This window comes from Myodes glareolus, chromosome 24 (genome assembly GCF_982192425.1).
Source record: "Myodes glareolus chromosome 24, mMyoGla1.1, whole genome shotgun sequence".
NCBI classification, from domain to species: domain Eukaryota; kingdom Metazoa; phylum Chordata; class Mammalia; order Rodentia; family Cricetidae; genus Myodes; species Myodes glareolus.
The window spans coordinates 1,519,126-1,546,634 of NC_142049.1; the positions used below are offsets into that span (position 1 = coordinate 1,519,126).

Sequence of the window (27,509 nt, forward strand, 5' to 3'; positions counted from 1 at the left end):
CGCTCTACCTAATCGAGACGCCGTCCCTCTTTCAGCGACAACTGACAGCGCTCTAGAGCAATGGCTTGGGAGGCTCTCTGAGGAGACCCCACCTCTCCATAGGGAAAGGACCAATTAGGCAGAGGCAAAGAGAAGGAACGCCCCAGGTTTCGCCCGGGTTTGACAGACGCAATTGAGGCCATCCTAGAGTCCCTCCGCCCCTAGCCATTGAGCCCGCGACAGACGGACTCGTTGCCCAATAGCACGTCCCTTGGCCGCCGCCGGGTCCCGCCCTCTCAGGAACGGAACCAATGAGCACGCCAGCTCCGGGCCGGGTGGAGGGGTTGCACTGCGGTAATATGGCTCTTCCTTAGCCAGCGGCGGTGTCTAGTCCGGGCGCCGAGCTGCCGGGGCTCTCGGGTGGTCGGTTTCTAGGCTGCAGAGGCTCGGCGGATAGCGGCTCCGGAGGCTGCGGCGGATGCGGGAGGACTGCCCGCCTGGCCGCCCGGCGGCCCTGGGGTCCAGATGAGCTCCTATGGTTCTCTCGGGGGCCCGGTGCCCCTGCCACCCCCGGGCCCGTCCGCCGCGCTGCCGCCCGGTGCCCCAGCGCGGGCCCTGCATGTGGAGCTGCCGTCCCAGCAGGTGAGGCGGCCGCGAGCCGGGGGGCGGAGAAGGCCGAGAGAGGAGGTCGACTGGGCTCGCGGGACTGAGGAGGGCTGACAGGAGGAGGACCCCGCGTCCTGGACTGGGGGAGCCGGGGGTTCCCGCGCTCAGACCTCCACATCCCTCTGGGAAGGCGCCGGGGAGCCCTGCGCCCGTCCGGCCGACGCCGCGCTTTCCCTTTGGCTCCAGAGCCCAGGAGTCGGTTTTCCTGCACTTACTACTAGCGTTCTGGGGTGCTTCTTTCTGCTCCTCCTGAGGAAGGTATTTGGGACGTCGGGGTTTCTTTCCCAAGTCGCAGAACCTCATGGCACACTTCACTCCCTCGGGTGAGCGCCTGGAAGGAGGATCTGAAGTATGTGTTCATATCATGGATCTTAGTTTGCTGGGGTGTAAGGACGAGAGAACACTGACTTTGGGGATCTGACAGAATTCTTGATGACACCCGCCTATCTACAGAGTCTGTCTTCTACTGGCCTCCCGCAGTCCTTCATGGTTGAGACTCTGCAGGGACCTTAGCACTGAAGAGGGCCGGGAGAAACTGTCAGTCACAGAGAGGTTACCGCGCTAGGTCTGTGCACAGTGCTCACTGAATCGTCACAACCCCGTGAGACAGCTGTTTTTATCATCCCAATTTTTCAGTTCTAGAAACAGGCTTGTCCACTGCCTTCCTGTTACTGTTACTGGTGAGGCTGGGTTTCCTCAGACAGCGTCTGACTGCAGCCCATGCACCGGGCATAGTTTGCTTGGGACTTAAACAGCGACTCCACCACGGTCCACAGGACAGAGCAAGCTTCCTTAGCCCCCTTCCTGTAACTTTCCATCCTTGCCCGAGACAGGAAGGAGTCACACAAGAGTGCAGAGGCTAGAGAGGGCCAGGCGTGAAGTGGATTGGAATGTAAAGGGAAGGGAAAGGTTGCATACCCCTCCACACTGCCAGCCCCTGCTACCCGGTGCCCTAACAGTAGGGAAGCATTAATTGCTGGAAGCAAGACTCTGTGGTGGGAGAGGGCTTAAAAGATCAGAAGGCATGTGCCCTGGTTTTGTGGTGTGCTTGGGCAGGGACTTTGTGGAGAATATTAAGAGTTGGAAGGTGGTTTGGATTACATTTTGAGAGCGTGGCTGAAGAGTTGTCTGTGGATTGGGCATCAAGTGTGAATTTTTGTATGTGGGGGAGGTGGATTTCAAGGGGGTGCTGGGAGAAGCAGGGAAATCCTGGGGTTCGGGATCTAGATGGGTTTAGTCTAGGGGAAGTATGAGAACGTGTGGGGTTGGAGAAGAGAAAGAATCATTTACTGCATAAAGCCTGCTCTGTGAATAACAGTTCACAGTTTAACACTAGGGGGAATAACCCAAGCAAACTGTCCATGGACTCAATTCATGTGTTTGTCGGGTTTCTGGATTGGTGTGTAGTGGCCTAAGTTTGCAGCTGGATGCTGCATGAACTTGGCATGTTCTGTATGGTTTCCTGGGAGTGTCATCCTGTTAGGCAACCTATATAACCAAACACATTCCTTCTGTGGTTGATATTAATTTAGCTTTCTAGATCAAAATTATTCATGTTTTGGGAAACAATTTTACTTTGTTTGTTTTGTTTTTTGAGACAGGGTTTCTCTGTAGCTTAGGAGCCTGTCCTGGTAGCTCTTGTAGACCACGTTAGCCTCGAACTCTGCCTGCCTCTGCTTTTCTAGCGCTGAGATTAAAGGTGTACGTCACCACCATCCGGCTGAAACAAATACTTTTAAAATAAGCATTTTGTTGATTAGTATATTAATTTACTATATAACACAAGTTCCAATAGGGTTGACCCTATCTGCTTCTAGAAGAGATTTGAGTTTGCCTAGGAAGAGCCCACAGAATTATGTATAAGACATATATAGTTTACCTTTTCTTATTCTAATTTAAAAATTTTTAGCAGGATCTCAGTACGTAGCCCTTAGAGAGCCTGAAACTCACCCTGCAGACTAGGTTGGCCTTTGAACTCACAAAGCTTGCCTCTGCCTCCCAAGAGGCTGGGATTACAAATTTGCAGGACTATGCTTGACTGGTACTACAGGCTTGTGCCACCCAGCCACCACGCCTGGTTTGTTTTATTTTAATTTACATATCTAATCTGGAACCTTTCTTTTCACGGTTGAGTACTAGCCCTGGTTCACTCACCTGTCCATTGGCTCTAAAGTGACTGTACCACATAGCTTTAGTCTACTCTGCTTCTAGGTCCTCTCTGTTTAACTGTTATTGAAGTGAGAAGCTGTGGTCATATGCTTTGAAGATGTGCTGCTCTTTAATTTCTGGTTGATGTTTGTCATGTTCCAGTGAATCGGTATAGGCTCGGCCAAGGAGGAGCGTGCTGCACACACTTGGATTTAGGAGTCTTAAGATAATTTTTTAAATATAATTTATTTTTTATTTTATATGCATCGTTGTTTTGTCTATATGTATATCTGTGTGAGGTCTGTCAGATCTTGGAATTACAGACAGTTGCTAACTGCCATGTGGGTGCTGGGAATTGAAACAGGATCCTCCAGAAGAGCAGTCAGTGCACTTAACAACTGAGCCATCTCTCCAGCCCACCCCCCCATTTTGGCAGAGACCTTTAATTTAATGTGTCGTTAATATTAAGCTTAACTAAGAGAATTTCTTTTCTCCTCCAAAGCTCCCCAGCCACGTTCTCAGATACTTGGAATGCAGACATTTTTAGAGGTTTTTAGTGATTACCCTTTTGGAGGTCACATGTTTCTTTAAGAATTCATAAAAAGGGGCTGGAGAGAAGGCTCAGCAGCTAGGAGCACTGACTGCTCTTCTAGAGGATCTGGGTTCAGTTCCTGGCACCCGCATGGCAGCTTATTGTCTGTAAGCCCAGTTCCAGGGGCCTGATAGCCTCATACAGGCACACATGCAGGCAAAACACCAATGCTCATAAAATAAAAATTAAAAATAAGTAGAGTTGGCTCAGCAGTTAGCACTGACTGCTCTTCCAGAGGACCAGGTTTAATTCCCAGCACCCACATGGTGGCTCATGCCTGTCTGTAGCTACAGTTCCAGGGGGCCTGACTCTCTTACACAGGCATACCAGTAGGCAAAACACCAATGCACATAAAAATAAAAATAATTAATTAAAAATAAAGAATATAAAACATTAAAAAGAGTTCATAAAAGATACAGACTTTTAGAAATACACACGAACACCTAATCTCGCACGAGGCTTTGGTTTCTTTGTTTAAATGGAAAATTTAAGATTGACTGTTCCTAATTGGCTTACACCTTTTCGTGTAAAAATATTACAGAATTTAGCTATTGGACTTTTTCTTGACTAGTCTTCCATATAATGTGTATCACCCACATTTTTCATCCGTCTACACACGTGTGTTTGTGTGCATATTGGCGCACAAGTGTGTGGAGGCCAATGGACCGCTGTGTTATCCTGGGACACCACCCCTTCTTTTGAGACAGGGTCTTAGTTCACAGTTCTGCAGAACTCTTGCCTGAGACTCCTGAGTGCTAGGAATGCAGATGTGTGATATCACCCACCCCTCACTGTTGTAGGGTTGGGACTCTTTCCAGAAATTCTCTATTCCTCTACACTGCATGGCCACGCCGAAGGATCTCAGAGTACACGTGATGTCCGTGGGATGAAGTTAGCTCAGTGAAAACACATGATAGCCAGTGTGTTTGTTTGATTATGTGTTTAACTTGCCTGGTGCTCAATATCAATAGACCAGGCTGGGCTCAAACTCAGAGATTAACTTGCCACTACTGATAGGATTAAAGGCGTATGCTACCATTCCTGGCACTGTGTTTGTGTGTATTTAAACCCATAGGTTTAAATCTTCCTATTTACACTCATACCATTGTAATAGAACTGGTTTCTCTTTACTTTTGCCAACTTTGCATATTTCTAACCTGAGTTTATTAATTCAAACCATATATGTGTGGACACATGTGCATACACATATATATGTACACAATGCATATACATATGTATGTATTTGGTATTTAAATACACATTTCTTTAGCTGTTGGTTTTCTTTTTTATTGCATATAAGACAGTGTGCTAAGCACATGGTCTCAGTTTTCCTGCCCAGCCTTATGGGTTTTAATATCTTTACATACTTTTTATTGCTACTTGAATTTCTTCTGTGAAGTGCTTGTTCGTGTCCTAAGCATTCATTTTTCTAATTGTTTTGCTTATGATTTTGTATAGTCGTGAAGACTCCTTTTTACTTTCCTCTCTTAGAAAAGTGGGTTAGAGCTATTAGCCTTTATTATTATTATTAATTTTATCTTAGCGTGTGTTTCTGTTTCTGCGTTAGCTAGGGAGCGTGACCCTAGGGGTCCGAGGACAGCCTCCGGTGTGGGTTTCCACCTGTTTCAGGAGAACCTTGTTTTCATGTGGCACACGTCAGGCTAGATGCTGCATTTTGTAGGAGTGTCTGGATTACAGAGTAAGCGAGCCTTGCTTTGTGTTGGTCCTGGGCTTCTGAACTCAAGCCCTCTCACTCCTAGGGCAATGCCTGCCCACCATCTCCCCTACTCGTACCATCATCATCATTAAGTCCTGGAACTGACCAGGACCTTGTACACGCTGGGCAAGTCCTCTGTCGTCTGTCACTGAATATACCATCAACCCTCTGAAACAGGGTCTTACTGTATAGTTCTGGTTGGCCTGGAACCCACAGACCTACCTGCTTCTGTTTCCCCAGGGTGCGGGATTAAAGGCGTGCACCACACACCCAGCTCTTTTCTGTTTTTTTGTTTGTTTGTTTTTGAGACAAGGTCTCATTAAATTGCCCAGGCTTGCCTTGAACTTCATCTGTAGCCCAGATGGGTCTTGAATGTAAAAAAAAAAAAAAAAAAAAAAAATTAGGTTTATTTGTTTTATGCGTGTGAGTATTTTGCTTGAGTGTATGTACGCCACTGGCGTGTCTGGTACTTGCAGAACACAGCAGAGGGTGTCAGGTCCCTTGGAGAGGGAGTTGTAGGTGGTTGTGAGCTGCCATGTGGGTGCTGGGAATTGAACCTGGGTCCTCTGCAGGAGCAGTCAAGCGCTATGCTCTTCCCCTCCGAGCCATCCACCCAGCCCTCCGTTTTAATACTTTTAAGTGAGGAATTGAGCACCATCAAGAGCATGCTCCGTGCTGTACAGCTGTCACTTCTTGCAACGTTTTCATCCTCTCAGGCAGAGCCTGCACACCCAGTACACAGCTAGCTCTCCGTATTCCTCCACACTCGCCCTTCCGTGGCAAAACTTCTCCTTTCTGTTTCCATGAATTTGACTGTCTGGATTCTTCGTGTTTGTGCTTTTGTGTCTGCCTGATTTCCCCTCAGTGTAATGTTCTCAGGGTTCCATCTTCATGGTAGTGTGTGTAAGGACTGGCCCCTCGTGCAAGGCTCACCCATCATGTCTGAATCCCACATTTGAAATGCTCCACTCTAGTCAATGATCCTTGCTGTTCACCTGCTGTTCATCTGTGTGTAAACACCGCGTGGCGTCTAGTTGTCCTGCCTCCTTTTAGCTGTGACAGTTCCTTATGCTTTTTTACCCTTGCACTTTTTTACTTTTTTACACTTATACCTTCCTAACCCCCCCCCCCCCATGATGCCCTTGACTGGTCCCATGTTTTGTAGGATGGTTCTGTGCTGACATTAATATGAATGGTTTTTCATAGTAGGGACTTCCCCCAGAACGATGTAGTTCTCCAGTGGGTACCAGCAGTGTGACCTATAATTAATTTGTGATGCTAGCTACCTGGAGTTCACAGATTAAAGGCTCAGCCCTGCCCCCATGCCCTTCAGATGCCTATCTCAATCCTGGGCTTTCCAGAACTTCTGCCCCCTTAGTTTTGACTCCCAAGGCCAGGAAAACCTTTCGATTTACTGGTTCATTGTGGAGGGAATAGGGAGCAGCCAGATGGAAGAGAGCTGCATCGGGAAGTGGGGAAGTTTCCCCATCCTCAGGGTGCGCACCCTCAGGGTTTCTGAGACCATTGTGTAGAGACTTTCGATGATTAACTCGGTTGCCAGCTCCTTTCCTGAGATGAGTGGGTCTGATTGTTCTAGCAAGCCTGGAGCTGGGCCAGCATCACTTCACTAGACCAGAGGGCGATCCTGGGAAATGGTCTGTGTGAGGAACCAGGGACAAACACCTGAACCGCAAAGGAAGATTTCTCTTTGCACTCTTTGCTGGGGAAATTAGGAGATAAAGTTCTGGGGACCGAAGACCAAGATGAGTGTTTACAGTGCATCACCACACAGCAGGTAGTGCTCCCCATAGGCACTGGCATCACCACACAGCAGGTAGTGCTCCCCATAGGCATTGGTATCACCACACAGCAGGCAGTGCTCCCCATAGGCATTGGTATCACCACACAGCAGGCAGTGCTCCCCATAGGCATTGGTATCAGCACACAGTAGGCAATGCTCCCCATAGGCATTGGTATCAGCACACAGCAGGCAGTGCTCCCCATAGGCATTGGTATCAGCACACAGCAGGTAGTGCTCACTAGGGCACCCTGCTGGAAGCCTGCTTGTTGTGGAATATGATTTTAACTAGGCAAAAATATGTTACATTTGTTTATGCTGTGAAATATTACTTTAAATGTGTAAAGGTGTAGTTTTTATGCTTGTTTATGATGCATTTGTTTAACTATGTAAGGATGTGTTGCATTTGTTTCACCTTGCCTGCCTAAGGCTCCTGATTGATCTAGTAAAGAGCTGAATGACCAATAGCTAGGGACAGAGAATAAGTAGGAGGAGAAGTCTAGGCTCAAGAAAAATGAGGAAGCTGGGCAGTAGTGGTGCACGCCTTTAATCCCAGCACTCTGGGAGGCAGAGGCAGGTTGATCTCTGAGTTCAAGGCCAGCCTAATCTACTAGAGCTAGTTCTAGGACAGCTAGGGCTGGAGAAAACCTGTCTCAAAAAATCAAAATCAAAAACAAACAAACAAAAAAACAGAGGAAGAAGAGAGGGGAGAACGAGGAAGACACCCAGGGACAGAAGCCAGGTAGATACCAGTCAGCCAGATTTAGAGACAACAGGAACATAAGATGTACAGAAAGATAAGCCCCAAGGCAAAAGGTAGATAGAGAATCAGTTATTGTAAGTTAAAAGAGCCATCCAGAAATGAGCCTAAGCTAGGCCAAATATTTATTACTAAGAAGTCTCTGTGTCGTGATTTGGGAGCTGACTGATGCCAAAATCAAAAGCCTGGAACATCTCATCCTGCCCCACTCTTCCCTAACCTGCTCCTCGGGGCCAAGTTGCTCTGTGAAGATCACACTTAAAGAGTGAAGATTTGTTTCCCCACTCCCTTGAGAACAGGGTATCGACATAAATGATTTCCAGTGATTCAATGAACATTTTGACCCTTTTACACTTTTACAGACGAGGAACTTGAGGGCTAGGTGACTGGCTTTCTCTCTCTCCCTCCTTCCTTCCCTCTCTCTTTCCTTTCTTTCTTTCTCTTTTTTCTTTTGGAGACAGGGTTTCTGTGTATATCTTCTGTTGTCCTGGAACTCACTCTGTAGACCAGACTGGCCTCGAACTCACAGAGATCTGCCTGCCTCTGCCTCCTCTGTGCTGGGATTAAAGGCATGCACCACCATGCCCAGAGAGGTCTTAGGTGATTTTCTTAAAAGCCAAAGGGAGCAGCCAAATTAGGGACTGTCTGTAGCCACCCACTCTGTAGGGTTCTGATGAAAAGCTTTTAAAATGCCTACATGTTTGCGGCCATCATATTTTATACTTAACTCCAACAGCATCTGCACTTAGCAACATGTTGCTTATGAAGTAATAACTCAGTATTTAGTTGCTTATGTGACTTCCCTTAAAGAATGAAATAGTTTACAGAGAGTTGATTAAATAAGATTGAAACATACTGTAGCAAAACGACAGACAGAAGCAGTTGAATGTTTAATGTAGTTACCAGTGGTATCTTCACTTCCTCTGTATGAGCTTGTGTTTATATATTTGCCTCATGTTTTCTTTTTCTTTTTTTTTTTTTGTGAGATAGCATCTCACTATATAGCTAGACTGGCCTTGAACTCAGAGATCCACCTGCCTTTGCCTCCCAAATTCTGGGATTAAAGGCGTACATCATCATAAGTGGACCTATGTCTCTGTTTTTCTTTCCGTCTGTTGTGTTGTGTTGGTAGGGCCAGGGTAGGCACAGGGGAAAGCTGGATCTTACTGGGGAAAGATGCCTTTTGCAGCACAATGCTCTGCCCTGTAGCATTATTCATTTCCTAACTGTTTATCAAACCTTTTGACTGAAGCAAAAAGGAAGTGCAATCTATAGTTGTGTCTGTAAAATGAAAGCGTGGGAACTTCTGAGCAGGGTTGGCTCTGGTAACCAAACCACAAGGAAACTTTGGGAACTTCTGATGGCCCATCTTCAAGTCAGTATTTTACATGACAAAATGCCACCAAGAATTTAAATTCTTATTTTGTTTGCTGTTATTTTTTGTTCTTCAGAGCAAATGTTTAGTTTTTCTGTGAAGGAGAAAGCTATCTTGTTTGCGTTTATGTAAAGATTTCTCCTCAGAATCACAGTTCTTAGTTCTTGGGCAGAAAATCCAGAAGTGAAAGTGCCTGGAAATAGAGCAGAATTGAAAGTCGGGGCTGCAGTGAGGGCTAAGATGACAAAATTTACATCTTTACAGTTTCCAAATGCGCATCTTACTTTTGTATTTATTTTTGAGACAGCGTCCGTCTATGTAGCCCTGACTGTCCTGGGAATTACTGCATAGACCAGGCTGGCCTTGAAAACAGACTCAAACTGGTGGCATTGGTGCACGCTTTTAATCCCAGCATAGGGGGGAACAGAGGCAGGTGGATCTCTGTGAGTTCAAGGCCAGCCTGGTCTATAAGAGCTACTTTTAGGACAGAGAAACCCTGTCTCAAAAACCAAAGGGGGGAAAAAAAGAAAAAGAAAAAAGAAAACAAAGCATAGAGACTCAGCTATGTCTGCCTCCTAAGTGTTGGGATCAAAGGTGTGTGCAGCAGAATGGGCCACAGATGTTTGTTTTTGAGACAGGTTTCTCTGTGTAGACTATGCTGGCAGCGAGACCCATCGGCCTCCTGCCTCCCAAGTGCGGGATTAAAAGGTGTGTGCCACTGTGCCACCACTCACTGCCCAGCAGATGTGTGTTTAATACACCATGTAATCCTACCTGCAAGCCAGGACATACTTCTGCGGTGGGGAACAGATAATGGTCACTTCCAGTGTCCTGGGATGTGTACAGTTAGCAACTTTGAATTACTTTAGAAAAATTAAAGACATTTTAAAAAATATAGGTTATATACTTTAGGTTTCATGACATTGCTTCTGTTCTGCATTGCTGGAGTTGTTTAATTACCTACTTTTTGTTTGTATCTAAAATGATAGTGGTCTTTTAAAATCTGTAGTTAATACTGCTTTCCACGTGACTCTGAGGCCGGAACTCAAGTTTTGGAATAATGGAATTTTACAGATTAAAAAAAAAAGACCAAACCCCTGAAGTTCTCAGAGGTGAAACTTTGCCGTGAGCATGCTCTGGAAACCTCAGGTTGTCTGTTGACGGATCTGTAGGAGCTCCTCATCCTTAGCACCCGGGTCTCCTGGGCAGGACCGTGCGTGCTGAGAATTATTTGTTTAACTCCTTTTTGGACTTTAATGTAGTGTGCCCCAGCTTTGGTGACATTAGACTGGAACCAAAATGGGGTGGTGGCATTGTTTTAGACTTCCCTTTAAGGGCAGGGCTGAACGCTGAGATTCTGCCCCTGCCCCTTCACGGTGTGGACTCCTGGGCTGCTCTTCCTGTTTTGTGTCTGGTTTTACCCAGTCTGTCCCTTTCTGAATGTTCTTGGGAGCAGTGAACTCTCTACCTCCTGAAGTTTCGGAAATGGCAAACATCTGGTGGCTGTGGTTTCCCCTGTGCCAGCAGCTTGGTGCTGTGTAATACTTAGTGCCGATTGCTGTAGATGCGTGTTTGTTGAGGCTGAGATAAATAACCCTGAAGCTGAGCATTGGAACCCAGCACTTGGTGTCCATCCATGGAAATGGTAGAGTTTTTTGTTTGTTTGTTTGTTTTTCCTGTTATGGTGTTTAGAATATTCTAAAAGATGTGACCAGACCTTTAAAAATAACAAGATACATCAGGAAGCTGAAACTAGTGTCTACCTTTGGTGGTCCATAGGTTCCTGAGTAAGGAAAAAGAGAATAAAAGAAATTGGGAATCGGGCTCCTAATTTATGTGTTTTTTTCTATGAAAAACTTGGTGACTTTTACCATGACCGAACGTTTGGTGACTAAGTGGTTGACTCTGAGCTCTAGAGTTGAGTGTGTTTACACTAGCCAGTGTTGAAAGCAGTTCTGCGCGCTGGGTAGGAAAGACTGACCAGTTGGCCATGTACAAGAGTTAAGTGTGTTTACACTAGCCAGTGTTGAACTCAGTTCTGAGCGCTGGGTAGGAAAGACTGACCAATTGGCCGTGTACTGGGTAGATATTTGTGAAGTGCTGTCTCTGAATGCTCTAGTACTTACGGGTCCTGAAACTGGACGTTTTGATTCCGTTGGCCTGACTGTGCCTTGGGGAGGATGTGGATTATTTCCTTCCTCAATTCCAAACATTCTTTGTATGAGAGCTAATCTCGAAAAACCTTTCAAAAGTCTTCGAGATGAAAATGCTGTAGCTTAGACTCACAAGGGGTGTTTAAAGTTTCGTCTCCTTTGAAAAGAGGGGAGTCCTGGAAACATTGCCACTTCTAAAGGGCAGCCCCATGGTGTACGAGAAACCTGTCAGGTTTGCTTCGTAGACTCAGGCGTGGTGGGCAAGCGGGTGTGGGCGTTCATGAGAGGCTGAGGGTAGGCTGTGTTTCACAGGAAGGCATTTCAGGCTTCTTTCCACGAAGTGACTAAATGGAGTTTGTTCTGTGTGGAGGATTTTCCGGACAAATAGGAGAAAAAGAGCCAGCTGCCTCTGCTACTCTGGAGAGATTAATTTGTCTCCCCCCAAAGAGACCGTCTAGTTCTTAGATTTGTAGAATTGCAGAATTTTTTTTTAGAAACATTTTTAAATTGTGTATTTATTCATTTTTTTTTGTGTGCATGTGCGGTGGTCATGGGACCACTCTCAGGGGTCTGTTCTCTTCTTCCACCGGTTGGGTCCTGAGGGGACCGGACTTGGGTTGTCAGCCTCCACGGGAAGGACTATCTTGTCGACCTGGAACTTACTGTGTAGTAAAGTGGCCTCAGATTCCTGGCAGTCCTTGTGTCCTAGTCATCCTAGATTACAGACAGGCCTTTGCCACCGTGCCTAGGTGTTAAACTTCATTGTCGATCGAATGATTGTACTACTGGGATGGAACTAAGGGGTTTTGTCCCGCTGACCCTACTGAGCTGTAGTTGCCGATTTCCCTGGCTCTTTGGCTTAGCTCTGAAGCTGTCTACCTGGAGTTAAGTTAGCCTTAGATCCTGGAAGCTGGGGATTGATGCTTACAAGATTTCTGCTTCAGACTGTAGCTGCAAGTCTTGGAGCCATTATAATCAGGGAGCTCCCATCTCCCTCTCCGTGGGCTCAGCTGTTTGCGGAAACGTTCCCTACAAACCAGCTCACCATTACAGCCTACAGCACAAGAACTCCACATGGAGAGAATCACAGAATAAGGTTTGGAGAAGGGTCTGGGGGTGACCCGAGGGGTATGCCACCCCCCCAGTGGTCCCATGTGTTCAGTTCAGAACCTCCTGTTCAGGGCTTCACAGTAATTCTGTTGTACAGGCATACCTATTAAACAGTCACGGTGACTGCTCCAGTCTCTAGCCTTCCATCCCTTTGTAGGTCAGGGGTTGGAGTAGAAACTTGTAGCTCTTTATTCATGCCCTGGTCTCTCTTTTTATCTATCTATCTATCTATCTATCTATCTATCTATCTATCTATCTATCTATCCATCCATTGAGTTTTCCAGACAGGGTTCCTCTGTGTAACAGCCCTTGCTGTCCTGGAACACCCTCTGTAGACCAGATCCACCTGCCTCTGCCTTCCGAGTGCTGAGAATAAAGGTATGCACAACCTCCGCCCGGCCATGCCTTGGTCTTTTGTGTGGAAGCTCTCTGGGCCTCATATTCCTATCTAGTTGGCTGATTAAATGACCTTTACAGAACTTTCCCTCTGGTATTAGTTTCCTGATAAAAGAAAAAACAAACAAACAACCCTCCCTCCCCCAAATAATCAATTCATGAAGAGAAAAGGTTTGCCTTTTGGAGGTTTGGAGGTTTGGAGGTTTCAGTCTGAGATTGGTTAGCCTCATTATTTTGCTCTTATGGTGAACCAGTCTGGGCTCGTGAGCACAGTAGCAGAAAGCTGCCCATCTTTGATTGGGATATGGAAGGGAAGAGGAAGGGGCTGCCATTCCACCATTCCTCCAGGGGCACACACCCTGATGATCCCACTAGATTTCATCTCTTCAGGCCGTCTACTTCCCAGTAGTGTAAATGGGGAACCAAGTCATGAACACACAGGCATTTGGAAATGCTTTAGACCTGGTCTCTGGTCCTCCTTCAGGTCAGCATCCAACCGCTGTCCAGGTATTACATTTAATCAACTTACTGTTTGTTTTTTTTTTTAAATAAAGAACACAGGCTTTGCCTTTTATAACTCAGTGCGGCTCAGTAGTAAAGCTCTTGCCTACCTTGCATGAAGCTCCAGGATTTTCATTCCAAGTAGTAAAAGGAAGGAGGGGGAAAAAAGAGAAGAAAACCCACCAACCAAAAATCCTCTTTTGTCATGTGGTGCACACCTGTAATCCTAGTACTTGGGGGCTTTTCAGTTGCTTCTTGTAGTGGTGGTATTTAGAGGTGTTACTAACGAATCCTGAGTAGTTAGGAGACTCTATTCTTATGGACAATGCGAATGTGAGAGTATTCCCTTTACTTCAGTCTCAACTTTCTCATTACAAAATAAATCTCTGCTTCCATTGAACGTATGCATTTGAAGTGCCTGGGGACCTGGTTAACAGGGTTCTGAGGTCAGCGCCGTGCTAGGGCTGTGTTCTCAGGTGACCTTCAGGGACCTCAGCCCCACGGTTCTGCATCAGACACTTGTTTCATTCTCCTTTCTCATCTCTGTGGAGATGAATCCTGAATCTGCCTCTTTCCTTCAATCCTAGGTCTGGTTACCTTTCCCACCGATAGCCACACCCGTTTCCCCGGACTCATCAGCTCTTTTTCGTAAATTTCTTCACTGTTTTCGCAGAGAGCTCCTACAGCCCTTGCCTTATTCCCCAGTAACCAACACAGGTACACGGATGGAAGGGAAGGGAAGCGGCCACTGGTTTGCTCACTAGCGAGTATAGAACAACCCTCAAGTCCAGAGTTCCTGGTTGTGGTTAGGCTCCTCCCACTGAATCACCCTTGTGCAGGGAATGGCCACCACATATGTCTGCACTGAAAGATTTGTTTCCATCTGTTTTTTTATAAATGTGAATTTATTCTTCATTTAGAAGTAGGGAATAAATTCCTACGCTTTCTCATGTAAATGTGTATAGAAGAATACAGTGCCCGGTCACGCCACCCCCGTGTTCTCTCCTGGGGCAAGTGATGTTACCATTCTATACCTAAGCCTCTCTAGGAATTGCATCATTGAAATCTTTTCTCTCTGTAAAACACACACAGCAGCACAGTGATGCTGTGGACTATTGAGAGACTAACATGTCTCTATTATTGCTCCACTGCCACCACGGATTCCTTGTTCGTCATGGTTGTGCGTGCTGTCTTTTTCCCTCTAGGATCCAACTTAGCTACCGGTGGATACAGTTAAAGTTCTTTGCAGTTTTCCGCCGATACGAACTATACTCGGGTATATTTTCACTAGTTAGCTACACGCTACTGCAACGTACCTAAGATAATCAGCTTACAGACAGGAGTGGAGTATTTTGGGTCACGGATTTTGAGATCTCAGTCTGTGGCCAGGTGGCTTTGGTCCTGTGGTGGATGCTGCTGATCATGGCAGGGAGCATTTCCTACAGCCAAGAATCACTTCTCCCTCAGCAAGACGCAAAAGAGGAAGGGGAGGACCTGGGGTCACACTGTCTTGTTCAAGGACACACCTCCAGTGATTCTGTGAGCCCCGCCCGCCCGCCGCTGCCTCTTAAAGCATCACTCTGGGGAACAAACTTAGACCTGAAAGAGCACCCCAGATCTCAACTTTAGTTGGTAGAGGCAGGAGGGTCAAGGGTTTGAGGGACGCCTGGACTGCAGAGTGAGTCCAAGGCCAGAGTGAGACCTTGTCCGCCCCCAATCACTGAAAAAGAAGAAAGTTCCGAACCCAGCGTGTCATGTCGCATATCTGCAAGTCTATATTTGGTCCGCATGGGGAAGTGGAACTGTGTAGAAGGCATGCGCGTCTTGCCCAGAGATTGCCAGGTCTGTTCGCGGACGGCTTCTGCCAGGTGTGCTGCTGTCTGCAAAGTGCCTGCCTTGCTTCAGAGTGATGTGAGCCCCTTCGACTGGAGTTTCATTACACTGGTCTTGTGCTCAAGGCTCTTTCCATGTTTAAGTACTCTCTGAATTATCTATTCATGTTCTTCCCTAGTAGCTGGAATTTTCTTGGGTATTGTGAAATTGCTTTGGTTGCTTGAGTTTAAATATTTTCCTCAGGTTACTTTCTTCCTTTTGCTTTTCCTTTTGGTCATTTTGTCACATAAAGTTTGCCTTGTGTTTTTAGAGACAGAGTCTCACTTTGTAGCCTAGGCTGGCCTTGAACTCAGTGTGTAGCCCAGGTTGGCCTCTAACTCACGGTACTTTTCCTGCCTCAGCCTCTTCAGTGTTGGGAGGATGGGTGAGCTACCGTGTTCCACTGCCGTGTATAATTTTAAAGCATTAAAAATCGTTGTACTCCTTTAAAAAACTTCTTAAATTATATTTGCTTGTTATTGTGTAAGTGTGTGTGTGTATGTGTGTGTGTACACACGTGTGCATGTGTAGTGTACAGATATTAACATGCTACTGAACATGAGTGGAGATTGGCGAACCACTTTGGGGTATTGGTTTTCTCCTTCCTCTGAAGGTCCTAGGGATGAGACTCAGTTTGTCAGGATGTGTGACTCAGTTTACCCACTGAGTGTGTTTCTGACTTCTAAAGCATTTTTATGTAGTACTTTATTTTCCTCCTATTGCATCTAAGTTAATTTTGTGTCTTTCCTAGATCTTAGAAGTTAAGTTTCTTTTTTTTTTTTTTGATTTTTTTTTTTTTTTCGAGACAGGGTTTTTCTGTGGCTTTGGGGGCCTGTCCTGGAACTAGCTCTTGTAGACCAGGCTGGTCTCGAACTCACAAAGATCTGCCTGCCTCTGTCTCCCGAGTGCTGGCATTAAAGGCATACAGCCACCACACCTAGCTCATTTTAGTATTTTTAAATTGATGCTTAAAAAAATTAAAGAAAAATATTTTAGCAAAAACATAAAAGTTGTACATATTTATGGGGTACTATGTGATGTTTTGACGTGTGTATTACTTCTTTATGATGAAGACACCAAAAATTATCTTGGAGCTTTTCAAGATATATAGTGAGCCAGGCATGGTGGTGCATGCCCTTAATCCCAGCACTTGGGAGACAGAGGCAGGTGGATCTCTATGAGTCTAAGGCTATCCTGGCCTACGTAGTGAATTCCAGGCCAGCCAAGACTAGTGTGAGACTGTCTTTTTTTTTTAAAGATTTATTTATTTTATGTATTTGATTACTCTGCATGTGCAACTTTATACCAGAGGAGGGCATCAGAACCCACTCTAGATGGTTGAGAGCCACCATGTGATTACTGAGAATTGAACTCAGGACCTCTGGAATAGCAATCAGTGCTCTTAATAACTGAGCCATCTCTCCAGCCCCATGAGACCCTGTCTTAAAAACAAAGCAAAACAAAAACACCACCATGCTTGCCCCACCCCCACAAAAATTCTTATTCCTATGATTAATAGTAATTTAAATGTTTTGGGGCCATAGGGAATTGATATGACGTCTATGTGCTGGTTAGGATTGTGTTGAGTTTCCATAAGCTACAGTCATCTGGGAAGAGGAAACCTTAGTGGAGGAAATGCCTTTGTCAGGTTGACCTGTAGTGCTGGGATTGAAGGGATACGCCACCACTGCCTGGCTCCTTTTTAATAAGCATTTTTGAGTGAGGTTCTTGCTGGCCTGGAGCTTGCTATGTTGCTTAGGCCTGTCCTGCTTGGTCCTCTACCTCTGCCCCACGAGTGCTGGGTTTCTGGGGTTGTCAGTGTGTGCTGCCACATCTGAGTTCAAATTTCTATTTCTTAGCAAGATTCTATACTTTGAAGTGAGGGAGTGCCATGTTTTATTCCCCACAGTGATGGTTTTCTTTCTACTTAGCGGCTGCACCTGAGTCTACTGATATTTTAACTATTGTTTTCAGCCCCACAGTCCTAAGGTCAGCGCCCCACCAGCCACTCCGGCCTCATCCTCTTGGGGCATCTGTGGCCATGATATATAGGTTTAAATTGAGTCTGTCATTCTGTTTTATAATCAGTAAGACTTGGGAGTCAAAGGCTGGGGTGAAAACCTGCCCGCTCAGAGAGGTTCAGTCGCAGCTACCTAAACCTTGCTTTTTGGCCTGAGGCAGTGCAAGAGATGCACCTCTTCCCTCATCCCAGAAGCAAAGGAAGCACTGAACTCAAATTCCTTCTCTTTTCTTCCTGTGTGTCTTCTCTATCCAAATTGCTGGCTTCTCTACAGCCAATTCCAGTCAACTCATTGCTGACTCCACCCCCTGATTCAACGTTTAACTTTATTGGCAAGTCTCAGGGGTCTCAGAGTGCAATCAAAATATCCTACACCACCACAAGCCCAAGTCTCGTGTATGAGGACAGTATCAGTAAGACGGAAGAACTGATTTGGGGAGGAAGGGGATCAGAGATGTCACCCCAGGGCCCTGCTCCTCAAGAGCAAGGCAGAAAGCAAATGGAAGAAAAAGGGCAGGGTTGAGCCACAATTGGGGGTGGTAGAAGTGGAAAGCAGAGAAACGCCCGGCCTTCGGAGGTTTAGCCTTGGCGAAGCCTGTTTCATGATTTATCAGTGCTCAGGAAATGACGTCATTAAACTAATTCTCAGGCTGATTTGAAGTTAGAAAGCAGAGTTAATGTTAAAGGTTCTAGCTGAGAAGCTGTGTGATCCGTGCCAGTCAAAGTGCTCATTATGAGCAGAGCTGGCTTGTGTTTCACGGCCGATGGGATAAGTCTGTGACACTGACTCTTGGCACGGCTTGCTTAGGGCTGGAGGTCTCTAAAGCACTCATCTCTCAGATTTCCCCAGAGAGTCTTTCAGGTGGGCTCTGGTGGAAATTGCTGCAGTGCCCAAGGGTCTTTCCTGGTTTTAAAGGGTCTGACTTGATAGCCAGCTTACATCTTGTCTCAGTGATTGTCTTTGCCATCTTTGGAAATGTGGAAAACAAATTTTCTCCAAAGTTGCATTTTCTTGTCTTCCATTAAGTTAAAACGAACGAACAGGAACCCAACTTTACCTGAACTAACCTGGGTCTTAGCCCTTACCTTACCTGCCAGTGAGCATGGTTCCGGGCTGAGAATAAACGCCTGAACCAAGAAAGCAATGCAGCCAGAAGTACTGAGTGCAGATAAAGAATAAGACGACATTTCTAATGCAGACGCTGTGGAGAAACCTTCTTGCTGCGTGCACCCCCCACCCTCCCACCCCCCCCCACCCTCCCACCCCCCCCCACCCTCCCACCCCCCCCCCACCCTCCCACCCCCCCCCCACCCCCCGTCTGTGTTCTGTGCGCTAGAACCCAGTTCACGAGCTTCGGGCAAGGGGCTGGAGGTTGAGAATACACACGCAGAGACAGACCGACACACAGACCTTCCAACACTGGTACCAAAAAGCCCCCGTTTAATATCACCTTGGAGGCTTAAATACCCAGCAGTCAATGGCCAACAGGTGAAAATCCCATCCTCTGATCCTCTAGGTACAGCTTCTAGTGACTTCCATTAGAAGGTTCTAGACAGGGAAGAGCAGCTGAAGACCAGGACTCAAGTCTCAACACCTTCTCATAAGGTCTGTGCTAGCAGCCAGCATGCCAATGGTGGCTTTTCTAACAGTCCACGAACTGGGGATGGCATTTATGTCGTTAAAGGGCCATGAGCAGGCTGGAAAGAAACCTGCAGAGGCCCATGTGCCCTGGAAAGCTTAGAAGTCACGCCGTGGCCCTTTCAAGTCTGCAAACCCCTGATCTCTGATCCTCAGGGAATATAATTGTATTCCTTTCTATGAATAGTTAAAATTTTTTCCCCTTGGCATTTCAAACCCATACTTAAGTGACCTTTTAAAAATGGTAATATGTTTTCTGTTATGGATATATTACCATTTAAGCATGTTTATTGAATTTTTGCTTTTTAAACAGTACTGGAAAATTTTGGTAATCACTAAGTGGTCCTTGCTGCACGTGAAGGACTTATACTGCTCTCTGGATTGTGCCGACCCTGGCAGAGGCTGAAGTAGCCCTGTTTAGCCAAAGCTCGTTAGTTATCCACCGCCGTGTGACACTTAAAGAAGTTAGTGGCTTCAACCATTGATTTTGCTGCTAAATCAGCAGTCTGGTCAGGGTTTTGAGGAAAGAACTTGTGTCTGCTAGGTGTCACTCTTGGAGGGTCGGAGCTGCAGGTCCCTTGGTGCGGCTCCTTGTCCTCTACTATGTGATCATGGGATTCCTAGGACGAGTGTCCCCAAGACGAGGGGGAAGCCATACTCTAACTGTTTGCGATTTCACGCCATCATATCACTGAGCATTCTTTGGGCCAGGGTGACAGACTTGCCACGTGTGACGGTGCTGGGAACACACAGCACACTTCTTCCTTGTTGGTGTAGCAACATTACACTGTATTCAAGAGAGCATGGCCATGGTTGCACCCGTGATCTACATTTGGAAACTAGTCTGTCACCTAGGGGAGCGTTTGGTTTTCATATATTTAATGATGGTCATATTGTGCATTTTTTAAAAAATTATTTATTTATTTACTATGTATACAATATTCTGTCTGTAGGCCAGACCTCATTACAGATAGTTGTGAGCCACCATGTGACTGCCAGGGAATTGAACTCAGAACCTTTGGAAGAGCAGGCAATGCACTTAACCACTGAGCCATCTCTCCAGCCCCCATATTGTGCATTCTTTTCGTGTGTTCATCGACGGCTTATTTCTTTTCCCACGGCCTGCCTTCCCGTAGCCTTTGCCTCCCCTTCCTCCCCTTTGCTGGGCCTTGCGTTTGTGATTGTGGGTATACTGTTGGTCTGTACTGGCTCTGGTAGATTAAACACATTGGATTCAAGTTTGTTCTGGGAATACCTCCCTCACTGATGACTTGAGAACCCTGGTAGACGTTTTGTTGCTGTGACGCAGGAGCTAGCAGGACATTCTAATTGCCCTCTGTCGTCCTTCCTCCTCCTGCTCCTTCTGCTACAGTTTCATGGAGCCCAGGCTGGCCTCAAACTCCTGCTTGTCCCCATTTAGACGCTCGCCACTGTGCCCAGCCTGACAGGACGACCGAGAGGGAGGGAAGATGCATCGGACTCAAGTTCTAGTCCACAGTTCTCGGCGCCGTTGCACCCATGCTGACCATGCTTATGGCTGTAGGGGTGTGCGGCAGAAGCTGTTTGCCTCGTGGCAGACTGAGAAGCTGAGAGAGACAGGACGGAGAGAGGGATAAGACAGCCCAAGGAGGAACCGGTGGCCTACTGCCAGGCTCTACCTCCTGAAGCCCCCAGAACACTTAGAATACAACACTAGCTGGGGGATCTCTTTGGTGGCACTTCATTTCCAAACCATAATGCGAGTCATCGAAATGGTCCATGGGATGGTTTGTTTGGCGACGGTGGGGATTTGTGAGTAGTTATATTTAAGACCCATAGTCCTTTGACTTTTACACAAGAGTGCAGGAAAGGGGTTGGTGGGTGAAAATCACCATTTGGTTCTCGGCCTTCCTGGGTGAGTCTCTGTCAATGGTGAGGCACACGATAAGGATGCTTCAGTTCCTTTGGGCCCCGTTACCCCTGAGAAGCCAGAACACCTCAGGACCAGGAAGGGAAAGATGGCGCGTGGGGAGGGACAGAGGAGCCCAGTTGAGTGTTGTCACTACTGAAATGGCTCTGGGTTTCTGTAAGTCTAAGGTGTGACCTGATTGACTAAAGCCTTGTGCTGTGCTGATGCTCCAAGTCATGGAAGAGAAATGAACTAGCCCAGCAGAAATGGGAGTAGGAAAAGCATTTCTCAGAGCTGGCTTGGTGGCTTGTGACTGTCGTCTTAGAGCTGCGGCCGAAGCAGGAGAATCTCCCGAGCCCTGGGGTTGAAGACCCACCTGTTCAACATAACCTTGGCTCAAAACCGGACCAGACCAGATCAAACCAAATAAAATTATTTCTTTGTACTCTGCTACTAAGTACACTGTGGGACTGAAAAAACAAACTGTCTGTCTTTTTGTCTACAGAGTTGGAGATGTAATCGCCGGCCTTGGGATGGGAGTGGATGTGTTAGGCCAGTAGGTGCTGTACCACTGAGCTCCGGGCCCAGCCCTGGATAAATTAGTTAACAGTTACCGTACTAAGCCCTTTCCAAACCTGTGGTCTTTGACTGACTCATCGGGATGAAATTACTGTGAATTCATAGGGTTGTAATTGCTACTTGTTGATAAGATCTATCCAGAGACAAATGTGTTAGTGGAACTGAATCCCAGTCTGGTTTCTTCTGTCCCTCCCTCCGTTCTCCGACTGCCCTGTGAGGAGAGTGGCAGCCAGCATCTCTGGTCCTTACCCTTCCGAGCTTCAGGGCCAGAGGAGTAGGCTGAGTCATCCCCTCCAGCCCCGACTATTTATCCTGTGAGTGCTGGGAATTGAATGAGACACACCAGGCAAGCGTTCTGTCCCTGAACTACATCCCCAGCCCTCTGTATGGTCTTCTGGCTGGTCCTGGAAGAGGTCAGATTGCAGAAGCTTCACAGACAATGATGGAGTATATACACTTTATTGCAAAGTTTGGGCAGTGTTTTCCATTGGCAGTCATGCAGCAAATGCAATGTGATGTGTGTGCATGCATGCACTAATATGCACACGTGTGTTTAATGCATCTGCTATGGCCAATGTGTGGAGGTCAGAGGACAGCTTTAGAGAGTCGGTTCTCTCCTCTCATCATGCAGGTTCCCAGTGCTGAACTCAGATCATCAGATGTGGTGGCAAGCGCCTCTACCCACTGAGCCATCCCACCACCTCCCAGTTAAAAGTTCTGTGTGGAGTTAATGAGATAGGTAGCAGGAGTGAGCTGAACTCTAGGGCGTGACAGGAAAGCACGTCAGGCTGCTGGTAAGCCTGAGCCCTGCAGACATTCATAAACACATCTGGAGCTTTTCATACTTAAGTATTAGGGAGACTTGCTAGACAAGGGCTTTGTTTCTCGAGGAACTGTAGACTGTACACAGAGAAAACATTTGGTTGGTGTATGAATGGACAAAAGTGCTAGGCCCTTTCAGCTGATTTCCTGCATTGCTGAACATAGATGTTCCTAAGGAGAATGGGTTGCCATCCCCAAGGGAGGGTATGAAGTGTGTTTAACACTGGATACTAGGTTCCTACTAAACATTAATTTATTATTGTGTGTGTGTGTGTGTGTGTGTGTGTGTATGTGTGTATGTGGACACGTCAGGGTCGGGGACAGCTTTGTGGAGTTAGTTCCCTCCTCCCTTCACATGAGCCCTGGTCACTGAACTTAGGCTGTCAGACTTGTTCAACAAGCGCTCTATCCACTGGGCCATCATGCTGGCCTCTGTTAAGTCTCTAAGAGAACTCACTCTGAAGGGCGAACATGATACGCCCAGGCTTCAGCACGGGCATCGTTTTTCTTTTCTTTTGAGAAACTGTCTTGAGATGTAGCCCTGGCTGGTAGTCTAGACTGGACACAGTGATCCTGTCTCTTGTCTCCCAAGTGCTGGGGTTGCAGGTGTGTGCCACCGTGCCTGGCTCTGCCGGTATGCCGTGATCGGGCCGGGTCTTCAGCTTGTCCTCTGTAGTTTTGTTTGTGGAGTTTTCTAACATTCAGGGAGAGAGAGACACACTACAAACCAGAGTTCTGCTTGTGGAGCTTTCGTGTTTCCGACATGGGACTCCACATAATTCAGGCATCTTGTTTAGTGACTCTGAAGGACATTGATCTTGATTAGCAAATAGAAACCGGCTGCCTGCTGGTCAAGGGGGCTGTTGGCTGGAACAACCAGAGAGTTACTGCTTTAGATTTTTCTTTCTTCTTTGCCTATGTCTTCTCGTAGTTGTACAAATGATCTGGCATCTAGGCTGAACAACAGGCTTGTCACAACTATCTAAAACCTGTGGGGGAAAACTAAGTCTTTGTTTAGTTTATGTTCCAAGGATATGAACACTCTTACATAGTATTTGTGCCTTTTCAGTTGGTAAAGCTCTTGCTACCCAAGCATGAGGTTCTGGGTCTAGGTTCCTAGCAGCCATATAGAAAGCTAGGTATGGTGGAATGCCCCTGTGGTGGTATGCTCCTGTGGTCCAGGTCTGGAGAGCTGGAGACAGATCCCCAGAGCTCACCAACTAGTCCGTTAGGCTGAATCAGTGAGCCCCAGGTTCAGGGAGAGTTCAGGTGAAGAAGTGATTGAGGAAGACACTCACCATTGATCTTTGGTCTCCACTGCGCACAGAACTAAAATAATTTCATATCTATTTCCATTCCGTGCTTGTGACTGCCCGCTAAGTGAGAAGAGGAAGGTATGTTTCCTGTATGGCGGAGGGCACGATGAGGCCTAAGTAAGAGACTGGGTTATGTTGTGGCCTCTGCAAGCAGTGCCTGGGGCGACCTGTCCCGTGCCCTTTATTTTTATTTTTTATTTGAATGGATGCTTTCAAAGCGTAGAGCACTGAGAAACTGAATGCCTGTTCACTGTGGTTCTGTTTTAGCGGCGTCTTCGACATCTCCGGAACATTGCTGCTCGGAATATAGCCAACAGAAATGGCCACCAGCTCCTCGATACCTACTTCACCCTTCATCTGTGTGATAATGAAAAGATATATAAAGGTAAGGGACTCCAGCCGTGGTGGTCGTCATGTGGCTCTGTTGTAACAGGAGTAACGGTTTGTAGTGCCTTTCTCTCTCCCTGACTGTTAGAAAGTTCAGCTATGCTTTATGAAAACATCTCAAGTAGGTGATGTCTGTTAGAGACATGGCCGGTGGGCAGTTCTCTGGGAATAGACTGTCATTGGTAAGTCTGTCTCCCCTTTCTAATGTTAGTGTTACTATTCTGGTTGCTAGGTAAGTTTGTTTTCCCATTATGAATGTTGCTATTCTAGTCCTTAGCATTTAAAACAAATGATGGGGGGTCCGGTATCTTTTTTTGTTTTGTTTTTGTTGTTTTGTTTTTTCGAGACAGGATTTCTCTGTAGCTTTAGAGCCTGTTCTGGAACTAGCTCTTGTAGACCAGGTTGGCCTCGAACTCACAGAGATCCTCCTGCTTCTGCCTCCCGAGTGGGATTAAAGGCGTGCGCCATCACTGCCTGGCTTGCGGGGTTGGGGGGGGGTCCAGTATTTTATACTAATTTTATATTTCTTTAAAATATGGCCCTTTCCAGGAACCAAGTTTCTTTTTTAAATTTATCTATTATGTATATAGTGTTCTGCCTGCATGTCTGCCTGCAGGTCAGTAAAGGGCACCATATCTCATTATAGATGGTTATGAGCCACCATGTGGTTGCTGGAAATTGAGCTCAGGACCTCTGGAAGAGCAGCCAGTGTGCTTAACCTCTGAACCATCTTTCCAGCCCAAGTTGGTGTCTTCTTATACTGAGATTTATGTATATGGAGTCATTTTCAGAATGACTTGGTTTCTTCCCATTCAGTTTTTAAAATTAGGTTTACTAATTTTATTTTATGTGTGAGCATTTGACCTGCATATGTGTATGCATTCCACATGTATGCTTGGTGCCCTTGGAGGTGAGAAGATGGCATCGGATCCCTGGAACTGGAGTTACAGATGATTGTAAACCACAGTGTGGTTGCTGGGAATCGAACCTGGGTCCTCTGCAAGAGCAGCCAATGCTCTTCCCCACGGAACCGCCGTCCCGCCAGCCCCCAGTTGAGTTTTAGAAATTAAACTGAAGATTCTTCTAGAGGCGACAGTTTTAAGAGGAGATCAATTTTTTGAGTCAAGATCACAACCATCTTTGGGACACACACTGAGTGGAAAGGACTAGGGCGCCATCTGTTGGACTAGATGGGAGGACTAGGGCGCCATCTGATGGACTAGGCAGGAGGACTAGGGTGCCATCTGATGGACTAGGCAGGAGGACTAGGGCGCCATCTGATGGACTGGGTGGGAGTACTAGGGCGCCATCTGATGGACTAGGCAGGAGGACTAGGGCGCCATCTGATGGACTAGGCAGGAGGACTAGGGCGCCATCCATTGGATTGGGTGGGAGGTCTAGGGCGCCATCTGTTGGACTAGGCGGGTGGTGCAGGAGAACGAGGGCCAGTGGGTTGAGAAACGCAAGGACAGTCGCTCTGTCTCAGCCACTGATTTCATGCTTCGGGTGATGTTTTTTGGATTTTTTTTTTTTGAGATTGAATAAAAAAAAAGAGATATAAAGGAAAGGATATGATAGCTCCTAGGTATGGTGGTGGAGGTTTCTTGTAGATAAAAGGAAGAGATAGAGGTAGCCAGAGGCAGGGACATCTGCAAGAGTTCAGAGTGGACATGACCTGAGCCACGTGAGGGGGCGGGGGAGGGGAGAGCCAGACCGAGAGGCAGGAGGATAAAGGGTAGACAAAAAAGGTCAGGCAATCAAAATGGCCGGATTATATAGGGAAGGGCAGTTTCAGCAGGGAAGCCCTGCCCAATATGGGGCTGGAGAAGTCTGGGTAGGGGCCAGGTATGCCAGCCAGGAGGGCCCTGGGACTGGTTGAGATTGAGGGCTGCAGGTAGAACCTGACAGCCAGTGTCTGCTTTGATATGTTAAATGGGTGCCTAGGCAGTTTGTTCTGGGTCTGAGACCTCAGAGAACCTTGTCTTATAAAGTAGCTGATAATGCTTGCTAAGATGCACTCATTCACCACTCATTCACCGATTTATGCAAGCAAAATGCAATGGAACACCTTAGCAAGAGGTAATCAAGTCTTATTTTGAAAAAAGTTTGTTTATTTTGTTTATTTTTTGGGTTTTTGAGACCTGGTCTCACTATGTAGCTATGGCTGTCCCGGAACTCATGTAGCCCCCAGCTGGCCTCTGACTTTGATTCTCCTGCTTCAGCCTCCTGAGTGCTGGAGTTACAGGAGCCACCACAGCCAGCCTGTATTCTTATTTTTCATCCTAACCACTGCATATCTTAAAGTAACTGTTAACCTGAATGATTACTGTTGTCATGACGAATATCACAGACCTCGGGGCTTACTGTAGTTACTGTGGTGAACTTGGCATGCTAAGCGGGCTCTCTTTATGAGTTCTCGCTAACCCCTGCCTTGGTACCGACCTAGCTCTCTTGGTCTCGACGCCATGCTCCTGTCTATGTGGTCTCTGGCAGGCAAGAAAAAGAAGGATTATTTGAGAGAGAATTGAAGTGCAAATGGTTGCTACACTCACATATACACCACATTTATGCTGGCCATGACTAGTTGGATTATACTTTTTAGGTGAAGAGGGAAGTGGGAAATGCAGTCTCCCCGTGTACCCAGAAAGCAGAGGGCAGCCATTTGCTCCAAGGGAAAAGCATTTTTCATAGACCTTAATACCTTTGGTTCTTTACTGCACCATGTGGCCGCACTGGAGCATTTTAACTCTCCGTGTGTGGAATACAGTGCTTAGCTCCTGCTCTGCGCGCACTATGCTTGCTCATCACTGCTGATGTTGAGACGGGTCTCTCTAGGTTGTGTAGACTGCCCTTGAATTTGCTTCATACCCAGGCAGGGATTGAGCTTCTGTTCCCTTGCTTCGGTCTCCTGAGTGGCTGGAATCGTAGCCCAGTTGAATATTTTCCCCCTGAGTCCTGGTTTTTCTATGTAGCCCTGTTCGTCCTGGAATTCACCAGGCAGGCCACGAACTCAGAGATCCACCCGCCTCTTCTTCCCAGGTGCTGGGACTAAAGGCGTGAGTTGCCACCACCTGGCAAGCTTATACTTTTAGTTTCTGATGAGTGTCTATATAATCAACCCTTGGTTGTCTTTTTCCTTTTTTTAAAGACTCACTTTATTTCACTTGTCTGCGAGTTTTCCCTGCATGGTTTCTGTGCACTACTTTGGAAGCCAGAGGAGGGCCTATCGGATACCTTAGAACGGGAGTTGCAGATGTCTGGGAACCATATGTGGGTCCTCTGAAGAGCAGCTGGGCCATCTTTTACAGTCCCAGGCCTTGGTTCTCTTAATAAAACGTCTGTGTCCTGGCTCCAGGGTCAACTGTGATGCCAGCAATGAATGTACTTAGTTCATTCTGGGGATTTAGAAAATGGTGGCCGTTATTATTGGAATTGCAGTGTTACACTGGTTTGTGAAAGCAGCCACGGGACTGGCTGGTGATTGTGATCCCGCACCAGTGGCAGCAGATATAAGCATTGCAGTTTCGAGGTTGCCCGTGTTACGGATTTTGCTGTCAGATTTCTAGTAGGTTCCTGAGAGATAGTGTGATGCCTTATGGCTCTGTTTTAGTCTTGGTTTTCAAGACCTCTGCGCTAACGTTTTTTTGATAGACCAAGAGCAGTACTGAGTACATGATGTCTCTTCTGGCTCTGATTTCTCTCTCTTTCTTACTCCTTCTCTTTCTCCCTCCCTCCCTCTCTCTCTTCCTCCCTCCTTCCCTCCCAGCTCCTGGCTGACTTAGAGCTCACTG

General features: G+C 46.7%; 1 protein-coding gene across 4 annotated transcripts in view; it reads left to right on the top strand.

The window, feature by feature from the left end:
• The first annotated feature begins 323 nt into the window (after nt 1–323).
• Nucleotides 324–27,509, top strand: part of Uvrag (UV radiation resistance associated) — a 231,516-nt gene continuing 204,330 nt past the window's right edge. Inside the window, exons 1-2 of one of the 4 annotated variants that reach the window (XM_048435068.3) lie at nt 324–621; nt 23,599–23,716. In XM_048435068.3, coding sequence (XP_048291025.3) covers nt 505–621; nt 23,599–23,716 — 235 coding nt within the window. In that variant the 5' untranslated portion in view covers nt 324–504. Of the gene's footprint in view, nt 622–879; nt 995–10,527; nt 10,681–14,968; nt 15,038–23,598; nt 23,717–27,509 lie in introns of those variants that run through there. The other 3 variants (XM_048435070.3, XM_048435071.3, XM_048435069.3) reach the window with 3 other exon arrangements.